Source organism: Podarcis erhardii, assembly GCF_964252035.2.
Source record: "Podarcis erhardii genome assembly, chromosome: 3".
Classification (NCBI taxonomy): Eukaryota; Metazoa; Chordata; class Lepidosauria; order Squamata; family Lacertidae; genus Podarcis; species Podarcis erhardii.
Genome location: NC_138507.1, coordinates 84439720 through 84462935, shown reverse-complemented (window position 1 = coordinate 84462935; position 23216 = coordinate 84439720). Strand labels below are relative to the sequence as shown.

The 23216-nt window shown below is 45.9% G+C and overlaps 1 protein-coding gene across 3 annotated transcripts in view; it reads left to right on the top strand.

Annotated features, from left to right (window-relative positions):
• DLK2 (delta like non-canonical Notch ligand 2) overlaps positions 1–22027 on the top strand; it is a 30379-nt gene extending 8352 nt beyond the window's left edge. For all 3 annotated transcript variants that reach the window (XM_081856081.1, XM_081856083.1, XM_081856082.1), the window contains exons 3-6: positions 5847–5910; positions 17488–17618; positions 18575–18719; positions 19164–22027. In XM_081856081.1, coding sequence (XP_081712207.1) covers positions 5847–5910; positions 17488–17618; positions 18575–18719; positions 19164–19932 — 1109 coding nt within the window. In that variant the 3' untranslated portion in view covers positions 19933–22027. The remainder of the gene's footprint in view (positions 1–5846; positions 5911–17487; positions 17619–18574; positions 18720–19163) is intronic.
• The last annotated feature ends 1189 nt before the right edge of the window (positions 22028–23216 follow it).

The window sequence follows — 23216 nt, the reverse complement described above, 5'->3', positions numbered from 1 at the left end:
CTGGGGGAAAGACTTATTTCCCCTGTCCTTCATGCCACAGTCCAGATAGGCATGGACCAATCTGGTCCTCCATAACTGCTGTTTTTATTTTTTAAGGAGACCGTACATAACACATTTCATCAGGTATGTAACATATTGTTAAGTTTAGCCCTGGGAATATGGGTGTATCTACACCAGAGACTTGTACTGGGTTAAACTCATTCCTTTTCCATTGGGAGTTCTGGGAACGGTAGTTCTCTGAGAGGGGCCTATGTATAGGGTTGCCATATTTCAAACAGTGAAAATCCGGACAGAAAAGTTGTTGAGCTTTTTCCCCGTAAAAAAACACACAAAATGCCGTTTTTGAGCTAATTTTATTAAAATGTAGTATAAAACCAATGTAAGTGGATAAGGCTCGCGAGTGCACACGATCGAACAAGATCGTTGGGTCCTGGTCGCTTGCGGCACGGCACATGACAGAAGGAACAAAAAGGAAGGTGAAAGTTAGCAAGCAGAAGCAACAGAGCCTTCAGGTGCCAGAAGGGAGGGATTAGGGAGGGAGGGAGAGAGAGAGAGGGATGGCAGGACCAGGGAACAAACAGCTCAGTTACAGCCTTGGAGACATTTAAATAAATAAAGAGAAATCAATCCCTTGGAAAGGGTCTGATGCTCATCTCAAGTGCTGGGCCAGAGAAATGGAAATATTGGGGGCCTACAAGTCAAATTTCCAGAGTGCTCCTCAGCTATAGTTGCTTTGAATATATCTATTCCTCCCTCTGTGCATTCAAGGTAGCAAGGAGTCTCAGTACAGCAGTGTTAGTCTCCCTTCCTCAGATTATGTTTTCCCCCTTAGGCTGGAAAAACAGGAGGTGTCCTGCGCCTTGCTGTGGCTTTCTTTAAATCAATGCTTTAGCCAGTCTTGTGCCATGCATTGCAAGCTTAGACCTGACATCTCCCACCAGCAACAGCTACCACGTAGGCAGCAATCTTCCTTGTAGCAATTACAGACTTTTCGTGGGTCATTCTCTCTTGTGACGCTACAAGCCATTCTTAGCAAGAAATGTAAGTTTGGGGAAAGGAGGGCACCACTAAGGGAGCCTGGTTGCTAAGGGATAAGGCTGCAAACTTAAGCATATTTACCAGAGAGAAGGTTGCATTGAATTCAGGGAGGTCCTATTCCTGCATTGCAAGGGGGTTCCAACTCTGTGATTCTGTGATTCTATGCAGGGGTGAGGAACCGGCGGCCTACCATGTTGGAATTCACCTCCCATTGGCCCCAGTCAGTGCAGGCAGTGGTCAGGGATGATGGGATAGACCAAAACATCTGCAGGGCACCAGTTGGGTACTCCTGCTTTAGATGATAATTTGTATTGCTTTGCTCACTTTAAAAGGTGGCAAGCTGGCCCAGATGAGTTTGGGGGCTCTCCAGCAAATTCTGCTGAGTGTGGCCCTCAACCTGTGCTTCACACTTTGATCTGATGGTACCAGTTGGTGCCAGCCTTCATTTTGCAACTGTACTTTGGTGGTTATAGAAAAGGTATGGCATTTGTGCTGCAATGGGGGGAAATGGACTTTATCTTTAAAGGGCAAAGAAGGAGCAGATAGGTATTGTTTCACAAAAATGTAAGGGGTGGGGAATGAATTAAACGTTTCTAAAACAGCATTGCCATGGTGGAGATGTGCAACATTGTCTTGCTGACAGCAGTACAATGGGTACTATCCAAAGGGAATTTCTCATAAGTTCCTCTTGATCCGTGCTGTTTTGTTTGCTAGAAGTTAATAGAAGTATTTGTTATGCTTAGCTTCATTCATACTGTCGGTGCTTAATCAGAGCAGCGTCTTAAACTGGATTAAAACTTGGAGTGCTTCCATATTAGCTTTCTTTCAACAGAATGAACAGAAATTAATTAGTTAATTAATTTTAATTTAACGACATTTATTTACTGCTTAATGTATTTTTAAATAGCCATCCAAGCTGGATGGATAAAATAACAGAAAATATACATAAGAAAATACCATAACACCAGCAGACTTTAAAAAGAAGTAGGCATAATATGAAGATAAAAATGCAGGCAAAACACAATTAACTCACTCAGTTACTCCTGAGAGTTCAGTTGCCACTCTTCTCAAACAGTTGTATTTTGCGGCAGCTGTGGGGAGAAAGGCAGATTGCATGCTAGGTATCAGTAACGGAATTGAGAAGAAAACTGCTGATACCACAATGCTGTTATGCTGTGTAGTTGGAATACTGTGTACAGCTTTGGTTGTTGTACAATATCAAACATAAAAAATGATATTGTCGAGTTGGAAAAGGATCAGAAAAGGGCAAGCAAAATTGTCAAGGGGATGGAGCAACTCCTTGCAAGGAAAGCTTGAACTCACAGCTGTCCATGGACAAAACAAAATAAAAAAATTCCTTCCAGTAGCACCTTAAAGACCAACTGAGTTAGTTCTAGGTATGAGCTTTCGTGTGCATGCACACTTCTTCAGATACACCTGTCCATGGAGGCACTGGTCTGGCACTGTATCTGTATTCTTCAGATACAGCTGTCCATGGAGGCACTGGTCAATTCTGTGTCCAGGGCAACTGTGTATCAGCTCCACCTGGTACGCAGGCTGAGACCCTACCTGCCCGCAGACTGTCTCGCCAGAGTGGTGCATGCTCTAGTTATCTTCCATTGGACTACTGCAATGCGCTCTACATGGGGCTACCTTTGAAGGTGCCTTGGAAACTACAGCTAATCCAGAATGTGGCAGCTAGACTGGTAACTGGGAGTGACCTCCAGGACCATACAACACCGGTCCTAAAGGATCTTCCTTGGCTCCCAGTGTGTTTCCAAGCACAATTCAACGTGTTGGTGCTGACTTTTAAAGCCCTAAATGGCCTCAGCCCAGTATACCTGAAGGAGCATCTCCACCCGCATTGTTCAACCCAGACATTGAGGTCCAGCTCTGAGAGCCTTCTGGCGGTTCCCTCACTGCGAGAAGTGAGGTTACAGGGAACCAGGCAGATGGCCTTCTCAGTAGTGGCACCAACCCTGTGGAATGCCCTCCCACCAGATGTCAATGAAATAAACAACTATCTGACTTTTAGAAGACATCTGAAGACAGTCCTGTTTAGGGAAGTTTTTAATGTTCCAAGTTTTATTCTGTTTCTAGTGTTCTGCTGGGAGCTGCCCAGAGTGGCTGGGGAAACCCAGCCTGATGTGCAGGGTATAAATAATAAAATTGTTGTTGTTGTTGTAGCAGTTGGGCCTTTTTAGTTTAGAGAAAAGGTGAATGAGAGGAGACATGTAGAAGTTTATAAAAATTAAGCATGGCATAGAGAAAGTGGCTAGAGAAACATTTTTCTCCCTCCCTCATAAACCAGAACAGGTAAAAGGAAGTTAAACTATGGAACTCGTTCCCACAAGAGGCAATGGTGGCCACCATCTTGGGTGGCTTTAAAAGAGAATCAGACAGATTTGTGGAGGATAAGGCTATTGGTGACTACTTGCTGCTTTGGCTATGCTCTGCCTCTGTGATTGGAGGCAGTAACGTTTCTGAATATCCGTTGCTGGAAACTGCAGGAGAGAGCACTCTTGGGGACAGGTTCTGCTTGTGGGGTCCCCACAGGCCTTTGCTTGGCCACTGTGAAAATAGGAGATTGGGTTAGGTGGGCCACTGACCTTCTCTGCATACAGGGCAGGTGTCTTTCTGTGTGTAGGGTGGAGACACGTCAATTTCATCATTGCTTTGTTAAGTTTCAAGATTTAAGATATTGCAGTGCTGGGGGACACAGATCCTCTCCTTAAGTGTGTTTGTGGGGGAAGGACCTTCTCTAGGAAGTGGCAATAGCAGTACAGTCATACCTCGGGTCAGCGGCGTAGCGTGGGTTGTCAGCACCCGGGGCACGGCAAGTAATTTGCGCCCCCTAAACCGGGGCAAGGCAAGTAATTTGCACCCCCTAACCCGGGGCAAGGCAAGTAATTTGCGCCCCTAACCCCTAACCTGCCGCCGCTGCCAGCTTCTTCTTGCTGCTGCATGGGCTGGTCGGATGTGGTTCTCTCCCGCACTCAGCGCTGGGCGGCCGCTGCACTGTCCCTCCCCCAGATAGTCCCTCCCTCGCTCTCTCTCTGCTCCGCACCGCAACGCACGCCTGGCACCCTCCCCCTCCACAGTGGGTGGCGACCCGGCAGCTCGGATTGGATTCGCACAGCCAGCACTGCAGTGAGAGAGAGTGAGTGAGCCAGGTAGGGGCAGAGAGCTGCGAGCGCCCCCCCCCCAAATGTTGCGCCCGATGCGGCTGGCACCCCCTGCACCCCCCACGCTACGCCACTGCCTCGGGTTGAAGTTGCTTGAGGTTGAGCGTTTCTGGGTTGCGCTCTGCGGTGACCCGAAAGTAACGGAATGCGTTACTTTCGGGTTTTGCCGCTCGCGCATGCGCAGACGCTCAAAATGATTTCATGCACAGAAGCAGCGAATTGCAACCCGTGCAGACACGGTTTGCCTTCGCTTCAGGATGTGAACGGGGCTCCGGAACGGATCCCATTCGCATCCAGAGGTACCACTGTACTGGTGGCGGCCCATCCAGTCCAGCATCCTGTTCTCACAGTGGCCGACCAGATGCCTGTGAGAAGCCTGCAAACTGGTATTCAGGAGCATGAAGAGAGAGCCGGTGTGGTGTAGTGGTTAGAGTGCTGCGCTAGGACCTGGGAGACCAGAGTTTGAATCCCCACTCAGCCGTAAAGTTCACTGGGTGACCTTGGGCCTGTTGCCATATCTCAGCCTAATCTGCCCCACTGAGTTGTAGAACTGTAAGTTTGGAAGATACCCCACCACCACCAAAGGCTCATTTAAGTCCAACCCCCTGCCATGCAGGAAACTCAGCTAAAGGTTGGGAGGATAAACTAGGGAGAAGGAGAACCATGTACACCATCTTGGAGGAAAAGGCGGTAAATAAATGCAATAAGTAAATAAATAAAGTAATCATGCAAATAACAGCAATGGCTGCAGCATTTGCAAGGTGGATGCAATTAAGTACAGCTGCCACAGGACAACTACTGTATTATGAGCCCCTCCTCCCCAAAAAGAGATGTCATTTGAAACTAAGAGGCTAGCTTCCCCTGAGTCAGGCCACTGGTCCATCTCCCCAGTATTGATTTCTTTACTGGACCAGGAATGACTCTACAGAATTCTGGGCACATATCTCCTCCTACATGATCTTTTTAGCTTGTGATGCATCGAAAGCAGGTGCTCTTAACACCTGAGCTATGGTCCACTGGGGGGAAAGAACAGCGTGTTGCTCATTTGGAAAGTTTATTGTTGCTTCTGTTTCATTTCCTTTTTGCACTTAATTATTATCGTTTGCATCCTCTTGCCTGATGGTTCACTGACCTATATCTGTGTTGCGATTTTCTCCGGAAGGGCAGCTCTGTTCTGTACATTGCAATGTTGAGCTTGATCTCAGCCTGTCGACTGCATATTTAAAAATTTCCATAAAATATATATTTAATGGGGAGGGGGACAACAGGCAGCATATATTCCCAGCTACAAAATATGGAGCCTCCCACAGCTAAGAAAAAAATTGTGCTTCGACACTCTGAAGCTTAGAGGAAGACAGCATGAATGACATGCAATAAATGGGTAGAAACGTTTCCATTTATTGCACTACAAACTGGTCTTGTGATATTACAGATGGCAGGGAGAAGTCATACGCAACTAGGATAAGTATATGCAAGAAAGGAAGATGGATTCTACACACTTCTGTCCCAACCCGGCAAATTTGTGATGGGTTCACCAGCCTTTTCCTGCTGACACAAGTTAGCCATAGCTTGCAGCCCTGAGTTCCTGGTGCAATAAGTCCTGCTCTCTGCTTTGCCTTGCAGGTGATGACTGCAGCGACCACTGTAACTTGGCTCATGGAAGCTGTGACGAGGACGGCAAATGCAGGTAAAGCCATACTTGGGTGCTGTTAAAAGAGAGGGCTGCTCAAACATGACATAAACCACCCCAAGAAGTAGTGTCCTGTAAGCTCCTACTCTCAGAGTTGGCCCAATACATTTCCCTGCCTGGTGTGGCAAAGGGCAAGATGGCGTCCCCTCCCGTTCAGTGTATAGAAGCTGACTGAACTAGCCATTGATTTTTATTTCAACACTGGTGTTGTGACAGCCGTGCCTGAGGACAGCAGGCTGGCCTAGAGGGTGCAAAGTAGGCTGTGTGGCACACACAAATGTTTTCTGCAACCCAGGGCCCACCTGTGAAGCCTCAGGCAGCAGGATCCGTAGGAACAGCAGATCCAGCCTCTAAGGAATGTGTTGCCCACTTATGCTGCCACTTCTGCAACAGCTGTGGCATGTTTCTTGGAGGTCAAACCTGCTGCCTCCTCAGCAGCACCCCCATGCCACCCCTACAGTGGCCTCTTGTGAATATGAGGTACTGCTGGTCTCCCATCACCATTGAGGAGGAAATGGTGGGGGCTGCCCTCTGGGGTCATCTGGGTTCTGCACCCGCCTGGTGTTTCAAAGCAGGCTGCCCCCTCCCCCCACCCTGGGCTTTGATTCCCACTTGAACCATCAGGTAAGGTTTATTTTATTTTTAAATAAATTTTATTTTTCAGGTTTACAGAGATACAAATCCAATTTCCTCCCAATAAGCATTTATATTTTGACTTCCTCCCCCATCCCTTTTGCAGTTTCTTATATTTTTAAAAAATTAATACCATCATTTCCCTCATTATTCCAATTAAGGTAAGGTTGATTTTATTCCCTCCCTTGTTCCCAGTGTAGATCTTCACTCCCCCCTTGTTCCTGATGTAAATTTTTACTCCCCTCTTGTTCTTGATATAGATCTTCACTCACGCCTGGATGGGTGGGTGCCATTTTGTTGCTTGCCTCAGGTGTCAAAATGTCTTGGGCCGGCCCTGCTCCAACCCCATGCTGCCCCTCCTCCCCACCTTCCTGCCTCTGCTGCCTGAGGCAGCTGCTTCATTACTTAATGTTAGGTCTGGCCCTGCCGGTTTTTCATCCAAAAGTCCACTTCATAGGTAACATTTTTTTCTACATTAAAAAATCTCCATGCATGCCAAAACATATGTACATTTTCCTGTGTTAAGTGGGATATGTAAGTTTATCTCACCACCAATCCATAGACGAGATGGCCACTGTGTGCAACTGTTGTCTGCTTCATGAACAAAAGAGATTGTTTCTCCATATATATCACACTTTCCTAATAGGGAGGTTAATTCCATGTATGAAAAATGTCACATTTGAAGCAACTTGAATGGATGCAATGAACACACTTTATGTTAGCCTTATGAACAAATCAACCAACGTTACTTGCTCTCATTTAAAGAATCACAGAATCATAGAATCATAGAGTTGGAAGAGACCACAAGGGCCATCGAGTCCAACCCCCTGCCAAGCAGGAAACACCATCAGAGCACTCCTGACATATGGTTGTCAAGCCTCTGCTTAAAGACCTCCAAAGAAGGAGACTCCACCACACTCCTTGGCAGCAAATTCCACTGTCGAACAGCTCTTACTGTCAGGAAGTTCTTCCTAATGTTTAGGTGGAATCTTCTTTCTTGTAGTTTGGAACCATTGCTCCGTGTCCGCTCCCCTCCAAAAAACTAGGATGGTTGCCCAAATATACCCATGCTGTTCATTTGTGAAAGAAATTTTTGTTGTTGTTGTTGCTAGCCTTTCCAGTTTAGTTAATCATAGCTAATTCTTACTCACCATAGACAACCAAGCAAGTTGCTATTTACAAGTCTGAATCATGGGCTCGGTTTGCATAATGTTGTTTCATTTGCACGCTTTCAGTCTGGGAAAAGTGAGTTTATTTCCCCACCTTTGTCTATTTCACAGCATTTTACAGTGAATGGAAGAGAGTGCCTTGTGTGAGGGATTTGAACCCACTGTGTATCACTGAAGTGTGTGGGTCATGTCTAAGAGCCAAGGAGGAAGCACAGGTCCAGGTTGAAAGAGATTGCAGCAGATAATTTTGCAGATAACTGCATATTGATTTTCTCTATAAACTTGAGGGCTAGAAATTTACTTTGAAATTTAATTAACAGTGATATTTTTCAGGGATCCAAATTCTGACCCACCCAGAATAATGGAATATTTACAGTCCTGTGTTTTGGTAGCCATTTTTAGGGTAGATCTTGACTTGTTTTACCAAAAAACTCCCTTGAACGGTGAACATCCTTCTTAATCTGATGGGTTGTTCTTTTTTTTTAATATAATTTTTATTAAGTTTTCCATATTTTATTACATTTCAGTGTCAAAGAATTAGAGAAAAATAAATAAATAAATAAATAAATAAATAAATAATTCATGACTTAAAACATTGCTTAAATAAAGCATTGACCTCCTTCCTTCCCTCTAACAGACTTCCATATCTCATTACTGATTTTTCCACATTCCTAAATTCACATTTTTACCTTAAATCAATCTTTTAAGAATCACCTTCTTATAAGTAAATCAGCTCCTTAATTTCCCATTACCAAACATTTCAACTTAAACCTACAAATGTAATTCAACTGTTTACAATTTTCTTTCATATAGAGTATAAATTTGCCCCAGTCCTTTTGAAACAAATCATCATGGCGATTTCGAATCTTCCCCGTCAGCTTTGCCAGCTCCACATATTCAACCCTGATGGGTTGTTCTTTTGGTCTCTGGAGAACAGATTATTTAAGTAAATCTATTTACATCTGGGCAGGGAAATCAGCCAACCTGCTATAGGATACTGCAGCCTCAAACAGCTGCTGAAGAGCAGTGTCAAAGGGCATTGCCCGTTCAGCACCTGCTTACACTACTGAGACTTTGTATTGTTTTTTATGGCATTTTACAGTACAATAAAACATCCCACCTATGACACTCCCCAGAATAGGTGGATAATAGGATTTCAAACGTTTTATAATTTTATATGACTGTTCTGTGTTACCAGCCAACATTGCACAAGCTTTCGGATAACGTACGTTGATCTCTAGAAATTGCAGCTAGGAAATACCTGAGCTGCTAGGCTGTTTTTGTCTTTTATTACATTTATTTTGAATTGCCTAAATAAAGGCCTTGTCTGGAAACCAGTGTTTTCAGCTGAAGACGGGAGAGGCTTTTGCATAGATTCTATTTCAGATCCTCCTAAATCCTAGGATTTCAAATGGGCTCATTTCCTACAAAACAGCTTAACAGTATCAAAGAAACATGGTTAAGATAACTTGCTACAACACCGCAATAAGTTTCAGACATTATTCTGAGAGTTTTACAGTTGTAATACAGTACTGTTGCCATCCCTGGGTTGCGTGCTTGGAGCCAGCCTCCTTTTGGCAGTAGGAAACACATCCACGCTGCATGTGTCTTGCCCTGGCACACTGTCACTAATACAACAATTTTCAAAGCAAAAAAAAAAGCAGTCATTTACAGAGCAACCCTATATGCACATTATGCTGGGGTTGTCAATTTGCCACCGCTGTGTTGGTGCAACAGCCTCTTCTAGCTAATGAAATGCTCAGCCCAGGTAGGAAAGGAAAACCACAGCAAATGCATGGTGTTGGTGAGGGAGGGAGAGAGAGAGAGAAGATAGGGAGTGGTGCCATCTGAGGGCTCTGCCAGGGCTCATGCCTCGGTCTCTCTCTCTCCCCCCCCCCAAGCCATTCACCTTTGGGAGTTGTAGCAGAACTCTGTGTTTGCGGTGGCTGTTTGTTCTTCTCCTTGCATATGAGCTATGTTCCTACAAAGCAGCTGCAATGGATGCAGAAAGACACCTGACATTCTGACAACTGTCTGCTCCCATCAAGCACAGGTGCTCTTCAGGGCTGGGCAACCTCCCAGATCTTTCCAGATGCTGTTGGATACCAACTCCCATCAGCCCCAGCCAGTAGCCAGTTGTCAGAGAGGATGTAAGTTGCAGTCCAACAACATCTGGAAGGCCACAGGTTTCTCATTTCTGCCTTATAAGACGTGTCCCTCTTTCTCTCACCTGTTCAGAACGCTCTCTCCCTCAATTGTTGGAGAGGAGGTTGGGTGTTTGAACATGGTTCCCTGAGGCAAGGTACCTGTCAGAGGTCTGGAAGGAGAAGGGTTAGCAGTGTGAGCAAGTTCCCTCGCATGCTCAGGAGATGACATTTGTGCAAAGTGCCCCTTTTGTGGCCTACCAGCCAATTTTATCCCGCATCCGCTGGCTTTTGGGATTGCAACCAAAGAATGGCGCCATAGGTGGCCCCAGCAAAGTCTATTTCTTATGTCCTTTGACAAGAGCACATACTCAGCATCACAGACCAGTTGTATCGTGGCTGTTAATAGATACTAGGCACGCACTTGTGCTATGCAATTTAACACACATTGTGTTCAGTTTCTGTTAATTGATTCTCATGAAAACTTGCAGATTCTGGCTTCACACAATTAACTCAAGGCAGTGTCAATTTACTCTTGGCAGAAAGCCAAGGTCTGCTTGACCTAGAAACTACTCACTCCGATTGGTTAACGACCAGCACTCAACTCTGTTATCTAGGAATGCTAGTACGTTTGGGGTGTGGTGTGTTAGGAGTAGGAGTGCTGTGTAAGGTTGAGAGAGAGAGAGAAAGAAAGGATTTATTTTACTTTGTTTTGTATGCAGAAACTCTGCTGGTTTCTTTTTCCTTTTAATAAATCCTGTAAATAGTTATTCTGAGTCTAGCTGACTAGTCATTTCCACCTCAACTAGCTTCTTCGCTGTGCAGGAAAACTCTGCTACGTTTGGGCTAAAGCCATTAGAGCTATGCCTGACACTTCAAAGTTCCAAGAGGTTATGGGTATTGTGCTGCCAGCCTGAGTTGTGGTGGTGTCAGCATCAACGGTGTTGGTTCCAGTAGTTCCGGAAGTTTTTGTTCCTGTTGGTGCAGCAGATGGACACTGGCTGGTTCCTGACTGTTGTTTGCTGGTGACGCAGTGGACACAAGGACAACAGTTGCAGCGTGTGAGTGCTGGGTTGCTGTGGTTCCTGTTTTCTCTCTCGGTGGTCGTGAGTAGCTGGTTCCGGGTTCCAGGGACATCGCTCTCAAGATGGCCTCTCAACCAGTTCAGATGGCTTTTGAGCGTCTGAATGACTCCAATTACTTGCTGTGGTCGGAACGCATGCAGGCAGTGCTGCAGAGGGATCGTCTCTGGCAAGTGGTGAGTAAGTTTCCTGCGAAGCCTGATGATGAAGACCTCGATAAAGACCAAAGAGCAAGGGCCACAATTGTTTTGGGGCTAGAAGATTCCCAGTTGCCGTATGTGAGGGGAATCAAGACAGCTAGAGGTGTGTGGCTAGCACTTAAAGAACTCCATGTGCGTGAGACAGCGGTTTCCAAGCTGTTCATTCGCAGGGCATTGTACAAGGCAATGTTACAGCCTGGGGTTACAATGCAGGAACACCTACACAATTTACAGTTAAAGTTTGCTGCTCTACAGGAAAGAGACTGTGCGTTAGACCAGCAGGAGAAGGTGGCTATTATTTTGAGTTCTCTCCCGGAAAGCTGGGATAATTTAGTTTTGTCTCTAGAAGGCATACAGGAGCATGATTTATCAGTCAGTTACGTTACTGGGCGTTTGATTGAAGAATGGCAGAAGAGGCAAGAAAGGTCGTTTGCTGCAGAGGCTTCTACAGGCGGGCGGTTTGGAGGGAGTTCTCATGCCGTGCCAGAGGTGAAGCAAGAGCAGCGTACCGGTGAGGAGACAGCGTTTGCTGTTAGGCGTTGTTTCCGATGTGGGTCTTCAGCGCATCTAAAACGACAATGTCCAGAGTTGGTCAAGTCTCAGTGGCCGGTGCAAGAGCAGAGACGAGATCAGCAGCAGCAGCAGCAGCGTAAAAAGAAATTCTTCAAACGAAAACAGTCGGCTCAGCTGGTGACCGCCGAGGTCAAGATTGCTGATGAGAAACAAACTGTCTGGGTGGTTGATTCGGGAGCGTCTCGGCACATCGTAAATTCAGATGAATTGTTTGTTTCCAAGAACTCAGCACAGCGCAGCCAGGTAGCCCTAGCAGATGGAAGTACTTCCGAAGTGATTTCGGGGGGTGCAGTTTTTGTTCCTTGTTTTCGTGAATGCCTACAAAATGTACTTTGTGTGCCTTCATTAAGGAGCAATCTGATGTCTGTAGATTGTTTGCTAAAAGCTGGGTTTAAAGTGTATTTTGAAGGAGACAGTTGCATTATTAAGAAGGCTGGTGAGATTTTAGGCACTGCTAAGTCAGAGGGAGGCTTGTTTTGGCTTAAAGCAGGATCTCAAGTTGCAGCAGTAGTCAGTAAATCTCAGCCTGCAGTGAATAACAAAGCTATACATGACAACTGTGTGCACTTATTGCATAGGAAAATGGGGCATGCTTGCTGGAAAAGTGTACTAAAAATGTCTGAATTGGCTGATGGGGGTAATTTAAAGAGTTGTAATAAGTACCTTGATTGTAATGTCTGTAAAAAGGTTAAAACCCACAGAGTCTCTTACCCCAGAAGTGACAGAGTTAGTGAGTCACCGCTACAGCTGGTTCACATGGACGTAATTGGTCCATTTGCTGTAAGCAGGGGTGGATCGCGTTTTTCATTAACAATTGTGGATGACGCCACACGTTACTCTTGGGTTTTCCCCATGAAGAATAAGGGTGACGTGTTCACTAAGTTTAAAGGCTGGGTGGCATCTGTGGAAAGATTTCTGTCCATTAAACTCAGAAGGATTCAGACGGACAGAGGTGGCGAATTTATGTCAAATGCTTTTAGAGATTGGTTACAAAAGCGTGGCGTTGGGCATAGAAAAACGAATGCTTTTTCCCCAGAGGAGAATGGCGTTGCAGAGCGAAAACACAGATCTTTACAAAATATGATGTTTGCCATGCTTGATGATGCTGATTTGCCCATGTCTTATTGGGGGGAGAGCATGCTCACCGCGTGTTATCTCCAAAATAGGCTTTTTCATCAAACAATAGGTACAACTCCGTACTTTAAATTGTTTCAGAAAAAACCCAAAATTGACCATTTACATGTGTTTGGATCAAAAGCCTGGGTACTAATTCCAAAACAAATGAGAAAGAAGGGAGATCCTAAGACCAAACAGTTAGTGTTTGTGGGTTACCAGGAGCTGGGAAAAGGTTTCCGCTTTGCTGAAGGGACAAATGGCATTGTGATCTCCAGGAATGCCAGTTTTTGTGAACATAGTGGCTGGGAGAGACTACATGCCAATACTGAGGTTTGGTTTGAACCTTCCCAGGAGCTTCATGACTCTGAAGGTAAACATAGAGAATCAGAGTCTGAGGGGGAGGAAAGTTCAGATAAGAGCTCTCAAGAAAGTGGAATTAGCCAGAGACCAGTTGCTACGCAACAAAAGAGAGGTCGTAGTTCTGAGGAGGAAAGTGGGTCAGAAGAAAAATTTTCTCCCAGAAGATCTAAAAGACAAAACAAAGGAGTGCCTCCGGTGCGTTTTTCTCCAGATACTGCAAACGTGTTTAGTGTAATTGCAGAGCCCAAGAGTTTTCAAGAGGTGTTAAAGTTACCAAAAGAGGAGGCAGAGCTCTGGAAACAGGCAATGGAAGAAGAGATGTCCTCTCTGAATGAGCACAAGGTCTTTACACCAGTAGCAGCGCCTGAGGGGGCAAAGATTGTAGGCTGCAGGTGGGTGTACAAACTTAAACCTCTGGTGACAGGAAAGTACAAATACAAAGCTCGTTTAGTAGCTCAAGGATACTCTCAGAGGCCTGGAAAAGATTATGATGAGACTTTTTCCCCTACTGCTAAGGGGGACAGTGTAAGGTTGATTCTAACGCTTGGAGCAAAGAGAAAACTCCTGTTAAACCATTTTGATATCCAGACTGCATATTTACATGCATCAATATCAGAAGACCTGTATCTAGCCGAACCGCCTGGTTATGAGACAGGTTCCAATAGAGTGTTGAAATTAAACAAAGCTTTATATGGTCTCAAACAGGCGGCAAGATCTTGGAACAAATGTTTCCATGAGGCCTTAGTGTCATTTGGTTTCAAGCAGAGTACAGCTGACAATTGTGTTTATGTACGTGGTACAGGCAGTGATCAAGAGTTTTGTCTGATTTATGTAGATGATGTATTGTATGCTTGTAAAACAGATAAACAAACTAAAAGGTTTGCCAAGCAATTGTCCAGCAAGTTCAAAATGAAGGACTTAGGCCCGGTTAGGACATATCTAGGGTTGAAAGTGTGCTGGGCCCAAGATGGCAGCTGCCTAATTAGTCAGCAGAACAAAGTTAAACTACTACTGACTACATACAGGATGCAGGATTGCAAAGGGGCAGTGGTGCCTATGGATCCAGGTTTCATAAAAACACTTCATATAGATGAGAGTCCTGAATTTGAACATCCTGATATATATCATTCTGCAATTGGAAGTTTATTGTATCTAGCACAGTGGTCCAGACCTGATATTAGCTATGCAGTAGGCATATTGAGTAGATTGGTCTCAAAACCCACACTAAATGCCTGGAAAGGGGTAAAACAAGTTCTGAGATACCTCAAACAGACAATTGGCTATATGTTACAATTAAATTCTTCAGAGGATGAAATGTTGAGTTGCTTCTGTGACAGTGACTGGGGAAATTTGCCAGATAGAAAATCTGTCACAGGACTAGTCATAATGGTCGGTGGAGCTTTAATCAGCTGGCGGTCACGCAAGCAAGACATTGTAAGTGTGTCATCAACAGAATCCGAGTACGCCGCATTGAGTGAATTGTGCAACGAGGTGATTTATTTCAAGCATTTGTTAGCAGATTTAAATGTAAATTGTGGAGAACCAATACAAGTTTACATTGATAATCAGGCTTGTATAACCTTAAGTAAAACAGAGGGTTTCAAATCACGTTCCAAACATATCTCTGTAAAATACCAAAATGTACGTTGCTGTGTACAGGACAATATAATCACATGTACTTATGTACCAAGTGAAGAAAATGTAGCAGATGTATTAACTAAACCATTGGCAAAGATAAAGAACAAGCAAATGTGCAAGGGTTTAGGTTTGCTGGAAAAACAATCTCCTACATAGGTGTTATTTGATGTTAATTGTCCAGCAGAATCTGTGAGGGGGTGTTCAGTTTCTGTTAATTGATTCTCATGAAAACTTGCAGATTCTGGCTTCACACAATTAACTCAAGGCAGTGTCAATTTACTCTTGGCAGAAAGCCAAGGTCTGCTTGACCTAGAAACTACTCACTCCGATTGGTTAACGACCAGCACTCAACTCTGTTATCTAGGAATGCTAGTACGTTTGGGGTGTGGTGTGTTAGGAGTAGGAGTGCTGTGTAAGGTTGAGAGAGAGAGAGAAAGAAAGGATTTATTTTACTTTGTTTTGTATGCAGAAACTCTGCTGGTTTCTTTTTCCTTTTAATAAATCCTGTAAATAGTTATTCTGAGTCTAGCTGACTAGTCATTTCCACCTCAACTAGCTTCTTCGCTGTGCAGGAAAACTCTGCTACGTTTGGGCTAAAGCCATTAGAGCTATGCCTGACACTTCAAAGTTCCAAGACATTGGCCGATTAAGGGGTTTCTATATTATATACGGTACATTTTTTTTTAAGGTAGACCAAAAAAGACTGAAGTCATCCCGCCCCTGCCCCACCCTGAAGGCATCAGAGACCCAGGACTGATAGAAAAAGCCTGTGATTGTGTAGTTCAAGATCTACCTCTTCTTAAGAAGGGCATCTTTCTTCACTGCAACTGAAGGATGGGGGCAGACGTTGATCTTTCCATTGGTCAACAGAGTTGTCCTGTGTAGACCAAGTTGGTTTTTTTTTTTTTTTTGTGGGGGCCTCACCCTTGACTTTATGTTTTCTGATTTTTATCCCTTCGGCACACCCAAGGTGGATTTTTTTTAATACAAAGCAGATGCCATTTTTTAATGCTGTATTTCCCCCACTTGGTTTGTGGTTTGTGAAGGGTATGCGTCTCGTTTCAGTGATTCCTTTTTTGCAGCTATGCAAATGGGGAGCCTGAGCTTGTGCCTCTGCACCACTCCCTCAGAGTGGCAGGAATGTGCAGCCGTGCATTTATCTGCCATTGAAAGAGAAGAACTCTGTAGGGGAGGCGCAGAGGAGCAAAATCCCCACCCACAGGTATGGCGCGAAAAAGAAACTACGCCCACAAAACCTGGGCTCAGTCTTTTTGGCACTGACTCACTGATTACAGAGTAAACACAGGACTTGCATCTAATTAGTTGCAAGGAACAGAGAGGCATGAGTGTAGCATGAATCCCGTGTATCACTGCTTGATCTTTGGTAAGCTTCAGCACTGGGGAAACCCAGCCAAATGGGTGGGGTATAAATAATAAATTATTATAGTCATAAGTGTGGTGAACAAGGCTTGCCGTGAGTCATGTCTTGGTACATCTTTCCATTTTAGTTTTATCTTCCAATATTTTCTCAATATACTTTAAAATATGGGGGGAAAGGTGCTTGATATGTGTGCATTTGCTTAATTTCACAAAGAAAAAGTAGCCTGCAATATGCCATTGCCAGCAGCCAAATCTTAGGCAGGTTTTCTCAAAAACAGGTCCCCTTAGTTCAGGGCGATGCACTCCTGAGTAAGGGTGTATAGCAGGGGTGGACAATTTGATGCCTTCAAAAGTTGCTGGACTCCAACTCCCATCAGTTCAAGCCAACATGGCCAGTGGACAGGGATGATGGGAGTTGTAGTCCAGCAACATCTTAAGGGCACCACGTTCCCTACTCTCCTGGACCGCAGCCTTAAGTTTTAGCACCAGCACATTCCTATTCTCTCTAAAAACAAGTCAGGTATTACTGGGATGGAAAAGAAACAGTGGTAAAAGCAGAGTTTCCTGCCGATCTTGCACATCAGGTGTACAGCCCAGATTGTCCCTCCTGACCTATGGCAAAACCCCAAGGCAAATAACAAGGCTGGAGATTCCTCTGCTGTGTCCACCCACACATTTCTTAAAATAGAGATAATTTTCTCACTGTCCCCAGGCAATCATTAGACAGGCGGCAATCTTGGCTGGTTGACGCTCTTCACCAAAACTTGTGGTACTCATAAGCCCCACCCCTCCTCTTGCCTCCTGCCCAAAGTGCCTCCATTTTGCCTCACCCTTGGCTCCATCCCCCTGCTGCTGCTTCCTTCAAGAATTCTCCTCACATTCTTGTGTGAGGTACTTGTTCCTATCATACTATTGAGACTGAAAAGGATCCTGGATCCTGACTCCACCCATCACCAGGACCAGAGACCATTGGTGGATCTACACACGGGGGGAACTGCTATAAATAAGTCAGAAATTAAATCATTATTACAACCACACACAAAAAACCCCACTGTATAAAAATCACATAGAATTTTTCTTTTGCTCTCTGGCACCATCTGGTGTTGCATGTTATAACGCATTCAAAACGTTGTTTTTTGACTAATGCAGCTGAGTCCCATGACTATGAAACACCAGTCTAATGCCTTGCGATGTTTACTGCACATGGCTTTGTTAGTGCCTTTGCTTGGTGCCTGCGGTGGTGTTCTCCTGCTCTGACTTTCTGGTTTTCCTTCTGCAGGTGTGACAAAGGCTGGGAAGGGGAATACTGTGAACAGTGTGTGAGGATGCCAGGCTGCAAGCATGGAACGTGCCACCAACCCTGGCAATGCATCTGCCAAAGTGGCTGGGCTGGCAAGCTGTGCAAGAAAGGTGCGTCGCTCCACTTGGAACAGGGTGGGGACTTATTGAGGAGAGTGGGGACGACAGGGAAAGGAGGGCACTGCAGTAGAAGCTTATTGGGAAGCTGCCTTATACCAAGCCAGAACACATGGGCTGGTACCTGCTCTCCAGAGTTTCAGACAATAGCTTCTGCTGCTGCTGCCTTGAAAGGCTGAAACTCGGGTCCTCTCCAGGCACAACACGTTCACTACTGATTAATGAAGCCATTTCCGAACAACAGCAATTCAGCCTTAACAGAAGAACCGCACAGACTTATTAGCAGCAGTAATTCGGCCGTCTTCCCATTTTCTGCTTTGAGGCCTCCCTGGAGAAAACAACCACTTTTGCTATTGACTCCAATACTTCCCAGCTACATGAAGTTGTCCTAAGGCCTTGGAGAACCACTGCTAGTCAGAATACCTTGGAAGTCGAACGGAATCCGTTCTGGAAGTCCTTTCGTTTGGAAACCAAAGCACGGCTTTTGATTGGCTGCAGGAAGCTCCTGCAGCCAATCGGAAGCCCCATTGGACGTTTGGGTTCCAAAGAATGTTCACAAACCAGAACACTCACTTCCGGGTTTGCGGCGTTTGGGAGCCAAGGTGTCTGAGTACCAAGGCATTTGGGATCCAAGGTACAACTGTACACAGTGCTGGGCTAGGAGGAAGTAAGGCGGCAGCTTCTGCTCCGATACAGGAGCCCACTTCCACCTTCAGAATCAGTGGCCTTGTGCCTCTGAAGAGCAGGGGACATCTGGTTGGACACTGCGAAGGAGGATGCTGTGCTAGCTGGCCACCTTTTCTTTGTACAGCCTCCATTATCACAGTAAATTTTAAAAAAGAGAGAACTTTTATGTGTGGGTGTGGGTGTCTGGCATGAAAAACCAGCCCTGAGTACTTTTGACCTGCATTTTCTCCTCGTCCTCCTCTCCCCCCCCCCATCTCTTTCAGACGTGCATGTCTGTGAGCACCAGACCCCGTGCCAGAATGGAGCCCAGTGCGTCTACGACCGAGATGGGGAATATTCCTGCCTGTGCCTTGAAGGATTCCATGGAAAGAACTGTGAGCTGAAGACGGGGCCATGTGATAAGGCAGGGTGAGAGATCCTAGCAGAAATAGATGGGAGGAAAGGCAGGCGCAAGGAGCAAAACCTTTTAAAGGCTCCAGTCCTTTGCCTAGGAATAAGTCCCATTAAGCTCAGTAGGGCTTACTTCTGAGTGAACGCGTATAGGATCAGCCGTAAAAGGCTTTAAAACGCACCATTTCACGAACAAGGATTTCAAGGCAGCGTTCAGTTTTATGACGACTTTTGTTGTTATTTTTTCCTGTGTGGCTTATTTTTGCATGCACCTTTTACGTGCACTTAGAAGCCACTCAGAGTGGCTGGGGCAACCCAGTCAGATGGGTGGGGTACAAATAATAAAATAATAATAATGACTGCTATTAGAAATGCTAATGGTTAAGGGGTATTTAAACAGATGAATAAAATGTAGGACGGCCCATATGGATGTTGTGATTGGTCCCCATTCTCTCCTTTCAGGTCCCCTTGCAAGAATGGCGGAGAGTGCCTGGACCAGAATGGCTTTGCTAACAACTACACCTGCAAGTGCCTGGCAGGATTCATTGGCACCCACTGCGAGATTGACGTCGACGATTGCCTGATGCGTCCCTGTGCCAACGGTGCCACCTGCCTTGACGGCATCAACCGCTTCTCCTGCCAATGCCCTACTGGCTTTGAAGGGCGTTTCTGCAGCATCAATGTTGACGACTGCGCCAGCCAGCCGTGCAGAAACGGGGCAAAGTGCTACGACCGCGTCAACGATTTCGATTGCCTGTGTCCCGAGGGCTTTGTCGGCAAGACCTGTGAGCTCCTTGCTCCCGAGCCGACGTGGGTCACCGCGTTTCACGCTGATCCCAAGGGGCACGGCAACGACGTCGTGAGAAGCACGACCAGCAGCAACCCTTGGACAACCCAGTCTGAGCCCGTCCGGGTTGTGGTGACTGGGAAGCGGGTCACTACCTATAGTGAGAAATCAAACGGGGGAGGGCTCTTGATCTCCGTGAAAGAGGTGGTGACTCAGCAGGACTCGGGGCTGAGTCAGTCGCAGCTGATTTTAGTGCTGGTGTTTGGGCTGCTCACGGCCCTCCTAGTCTTGGTAACTGTGTTGGTGCTGCTGAAGAACTGGCAGAGGGGGCGCCGGAGGTGCCAAAGCCCCTCGCAGTCTGCAAGGAAACTCCAGGACCAAGAGTGCCAAGTGGGCATGTTGAGTACGGTCTTGATAGAACCCAGGAAAACGACTGAGCTGTAAGGACCCCCCTGAGTCGGAGCCTGGCTGACCTCTGTACACCCACCAGATGAGTCAAGGAATTCTCCGAGCAGCGTCCAGGGGGATGCTCTGGCCGTCCGCCTCCAAAGCACCGCGGGCTCTGATCGAACTCAAGGCCGTGCATTGCCAGGGAAGAGGATGTCCACGAGGCAGCAGAGCCTTTGCTTGAAAGCGGAGTCCTTGAATGCATGCAGCTTAAAGCCACGGGCTTGGTGGCAGCAACGTCTTAAGGGCAGCCAAGGAAGTGCTGGGTCACGATAAAGCCAGGGCTGGAAACAGCAAGCAAGATAGGTGGATGTCATCCCACAAGCGCTCCAAGGGAGTTGCTAGAATGAGGCTAAGCATGCCAGGACAGGTTGTAGTATTTGGCTAAGCCCTTAAGCATCTGGTAACTCTTGGTCAGAGTCATTGGAGGTATCCTATGGCCTGTCTGTTTACTCAAGGGGGCCCAGGAACTGCTCTGTGTATGCCCCACCACCCTCTAGCACAGGTGATATGGGATCCCCATTCTGCCTAGAGGCCTTTCAGTCTGTTTTCCTAAGGACCTTGTGGTGCCATGAGCCACTTTGCTGCCTACATTGACCATTCTAGATCATTGTCTTGCCCACTGTGCCCTGTACTATGTCCGGTCTTGATCTGGCTGCAAATGTATGGAACCTCTGAAACAAAACCCTTCTCTTCCCCTCCTCCCTGAAGGTTTATTCAGACCCTGATTTCACACATCGTACTCCCTCATTTTCTCAGCTCTGGTGTCAGGAAGGGTCAAAAGCAAGCAGCAAGCCAACTGCCCCTTCTCAGTCTCAGATTGTTGGCCTGAGACTCTTCACTTGCCGGAAAAGAAATGGCTGTGTACGAAGCTGGAAATATGAGGCCTAGCAATCCTGATTCCAAGGCCTGATGTCTGTGAGAGATCAAACTTGGGAGTGAACCAGAAGCAACCATGATAGCACTTTTCAGTAGCACATGTTGAACCATACTGATGCCTTAAGGCAAAAAAGTATACTTCCAAGGATGTATCCCAAAACATTGGTCCATCAAGCCTGGTAGTGTCTGCACTGACTGGCAACAGCTCTTCAGGGTTTCAAATTGGGGATCTTTTTCAGCCCTTCCTGAAGTTGGTGAGGATGGAGCCTGAGATCTTTGGCATGCAAAGGTTCTGTTATTCTCCTTCCCTAAGTGGAAGTAAAGGCGGTGGGTGATCTCATAAAACAATTCATATTTGGCTACATAGTGACAACAATGAAGGCAGTACAGTGGTACCTCGGGTTAAGTACTTAATTCGTTCCGGAGGTCCGTTCTTAGCCTGAAACTGTTCTTAACCTGAAGCACCACTTTAGCTAATGGGCCTCCTGCTGCTGCTGCGCCGCCAGAGCCTGATTTCTGTTATTATCCTGAAGCAAAGTTCTTAACCTGAAGCACTATTTCTGGTTAGCGGAGTGTGTAACCTGAAGCGTATGTAACCTGAGGTACCACTGTACACACATTTGGAAAAGGGTTGGAAAACTCATTCAAAGACCCATTTGCTGGAGGACAAGATAGTCTGTATAGACACTGTCTATACTTGGGTGCATGTGCTTGGTGCACGTCAAAATGCAGGTGGTGTCTATGCACACTGTTGCTCTCATCTCGATGCCCCCTTATGTTTGTGTAGGTAGAGATGCTCATCTGGAGAGGGGTGCTTGGGGTGCTCTGTTGGCCTGCCTCCAACTCCCGCCTCTGACTTCCGCCTTCCTAACTTCTGCAGAGAACCTGCGTACATACAGATCCAGCATTTATAGGATCACAACACACAATCTGTGCCCTACAGAAATGGAAGGTACAAACTGCACATTCAGAGTCTATTTGCATCGAACTGTATGCACGCAGTCCCTTGCGCAGAATACCAACAAACAGAGGTCACAGGTGGGATCAGTAAGCAGAATAACATTTCGACCCAGGGTTGGGCTTCAGACTGGGGGTAATGCCACTTCGTAGTCACGACAGATACCAGTCTGGTTCCCAAGGCAACAGGGACCTGTTCCTCCTGCTGCCTTAAACGTTTCTGCTCCCTTTTGGTGGAACACTCCCTAGTTTGTTTGTTTTTAAAATCCCCCCAAAATGGCAGGTGCTCTTTCAGAGGCATAAAAATGATTATTGAACTTTTATTCCCACCCCTGTTTTCAGCTCAGCCTTCAAATCTCCTGTTTTAATAAGTAACACAACTGAGTCAGACGGAGGTATGGTAAACAGTTCCCTTACCTTCAGTGGCAAAGTGCACCCCATTCAATAGGGCCAGTTCCACTTCAGGTATGTCAGAGACAGTGGTCTCTCTGTCAGGGTCGTCCCTGAGGCTGTGGCTTAGGTACACCATGCAGGTTTTCCTCATTGACTTCCATTGTTCTTTCACCTCTGACCCCAAAATAAGAATACATGAACACCCTAGTTTCATGGTCAAGGAGCTATAGGTTACATGTCTGGAAATGCAACTTGAGTAAAGCAAAAAAAGGGGGAGATTTCACCATAAATATTATTTTTGTAATACACAGTTGATGAATGGTTGTAACTTTATAAAATAAATTCAGGAAATGGAGTATATGAACCCGCACCTTCCTGCTCCCCTCCATAGACTTCCCCTCTCTTGGATGATGTCATTCCATGCCTTGTCCCATCACGTACCACTGGGCCCATCTCCAAACCACAATGGTTACCCTCTAACCACAGGTCCTGACCTGCCAGAATTGCTATCGTCTTTGGCTCACTGTCAGCCCTAAGAGAAAGAGGATGACCTCCCTTGCAAAAGAATTCCAAAATCCCTACAGAGGGGTAACAAGTGCTTGAAAATCTCTTATGTCCAGATTTCAAGAAAGTACTGCCATTTTGAACTGCTCTAAAAGGTCTGGAGGGAGGAGGTGGTCCAACCAAGAAGAGAAGAGTACTAAAAACCATATGCATCTGGGAGAGTAATTTCCACTACACTTTTTCATGTACAACTTGCTTTAGAAATATTATTTGTAATCAACTGTATCTCCATCATGTCCTGTAGGTTAAGCAGGGAAATAGAGTGACCTACCCAAAACTATCCAGTATGAAGCATGACTTAAATGCAGAATGCGAAACTGTGTACCCCTCCTCCCCTAACTGCTCAAATGCAACACAGCTTTCATGTCTCAGTGTAGATGGCAAAGAGAGCAGCGAGGAAAGATCCCAGTTACAAATAGTACGGAATGAACAGCTGCCTGGTGCTGCCTGGGCTTGGTTCATTCAGAGGGGAGAGCAGCTATTCAGGC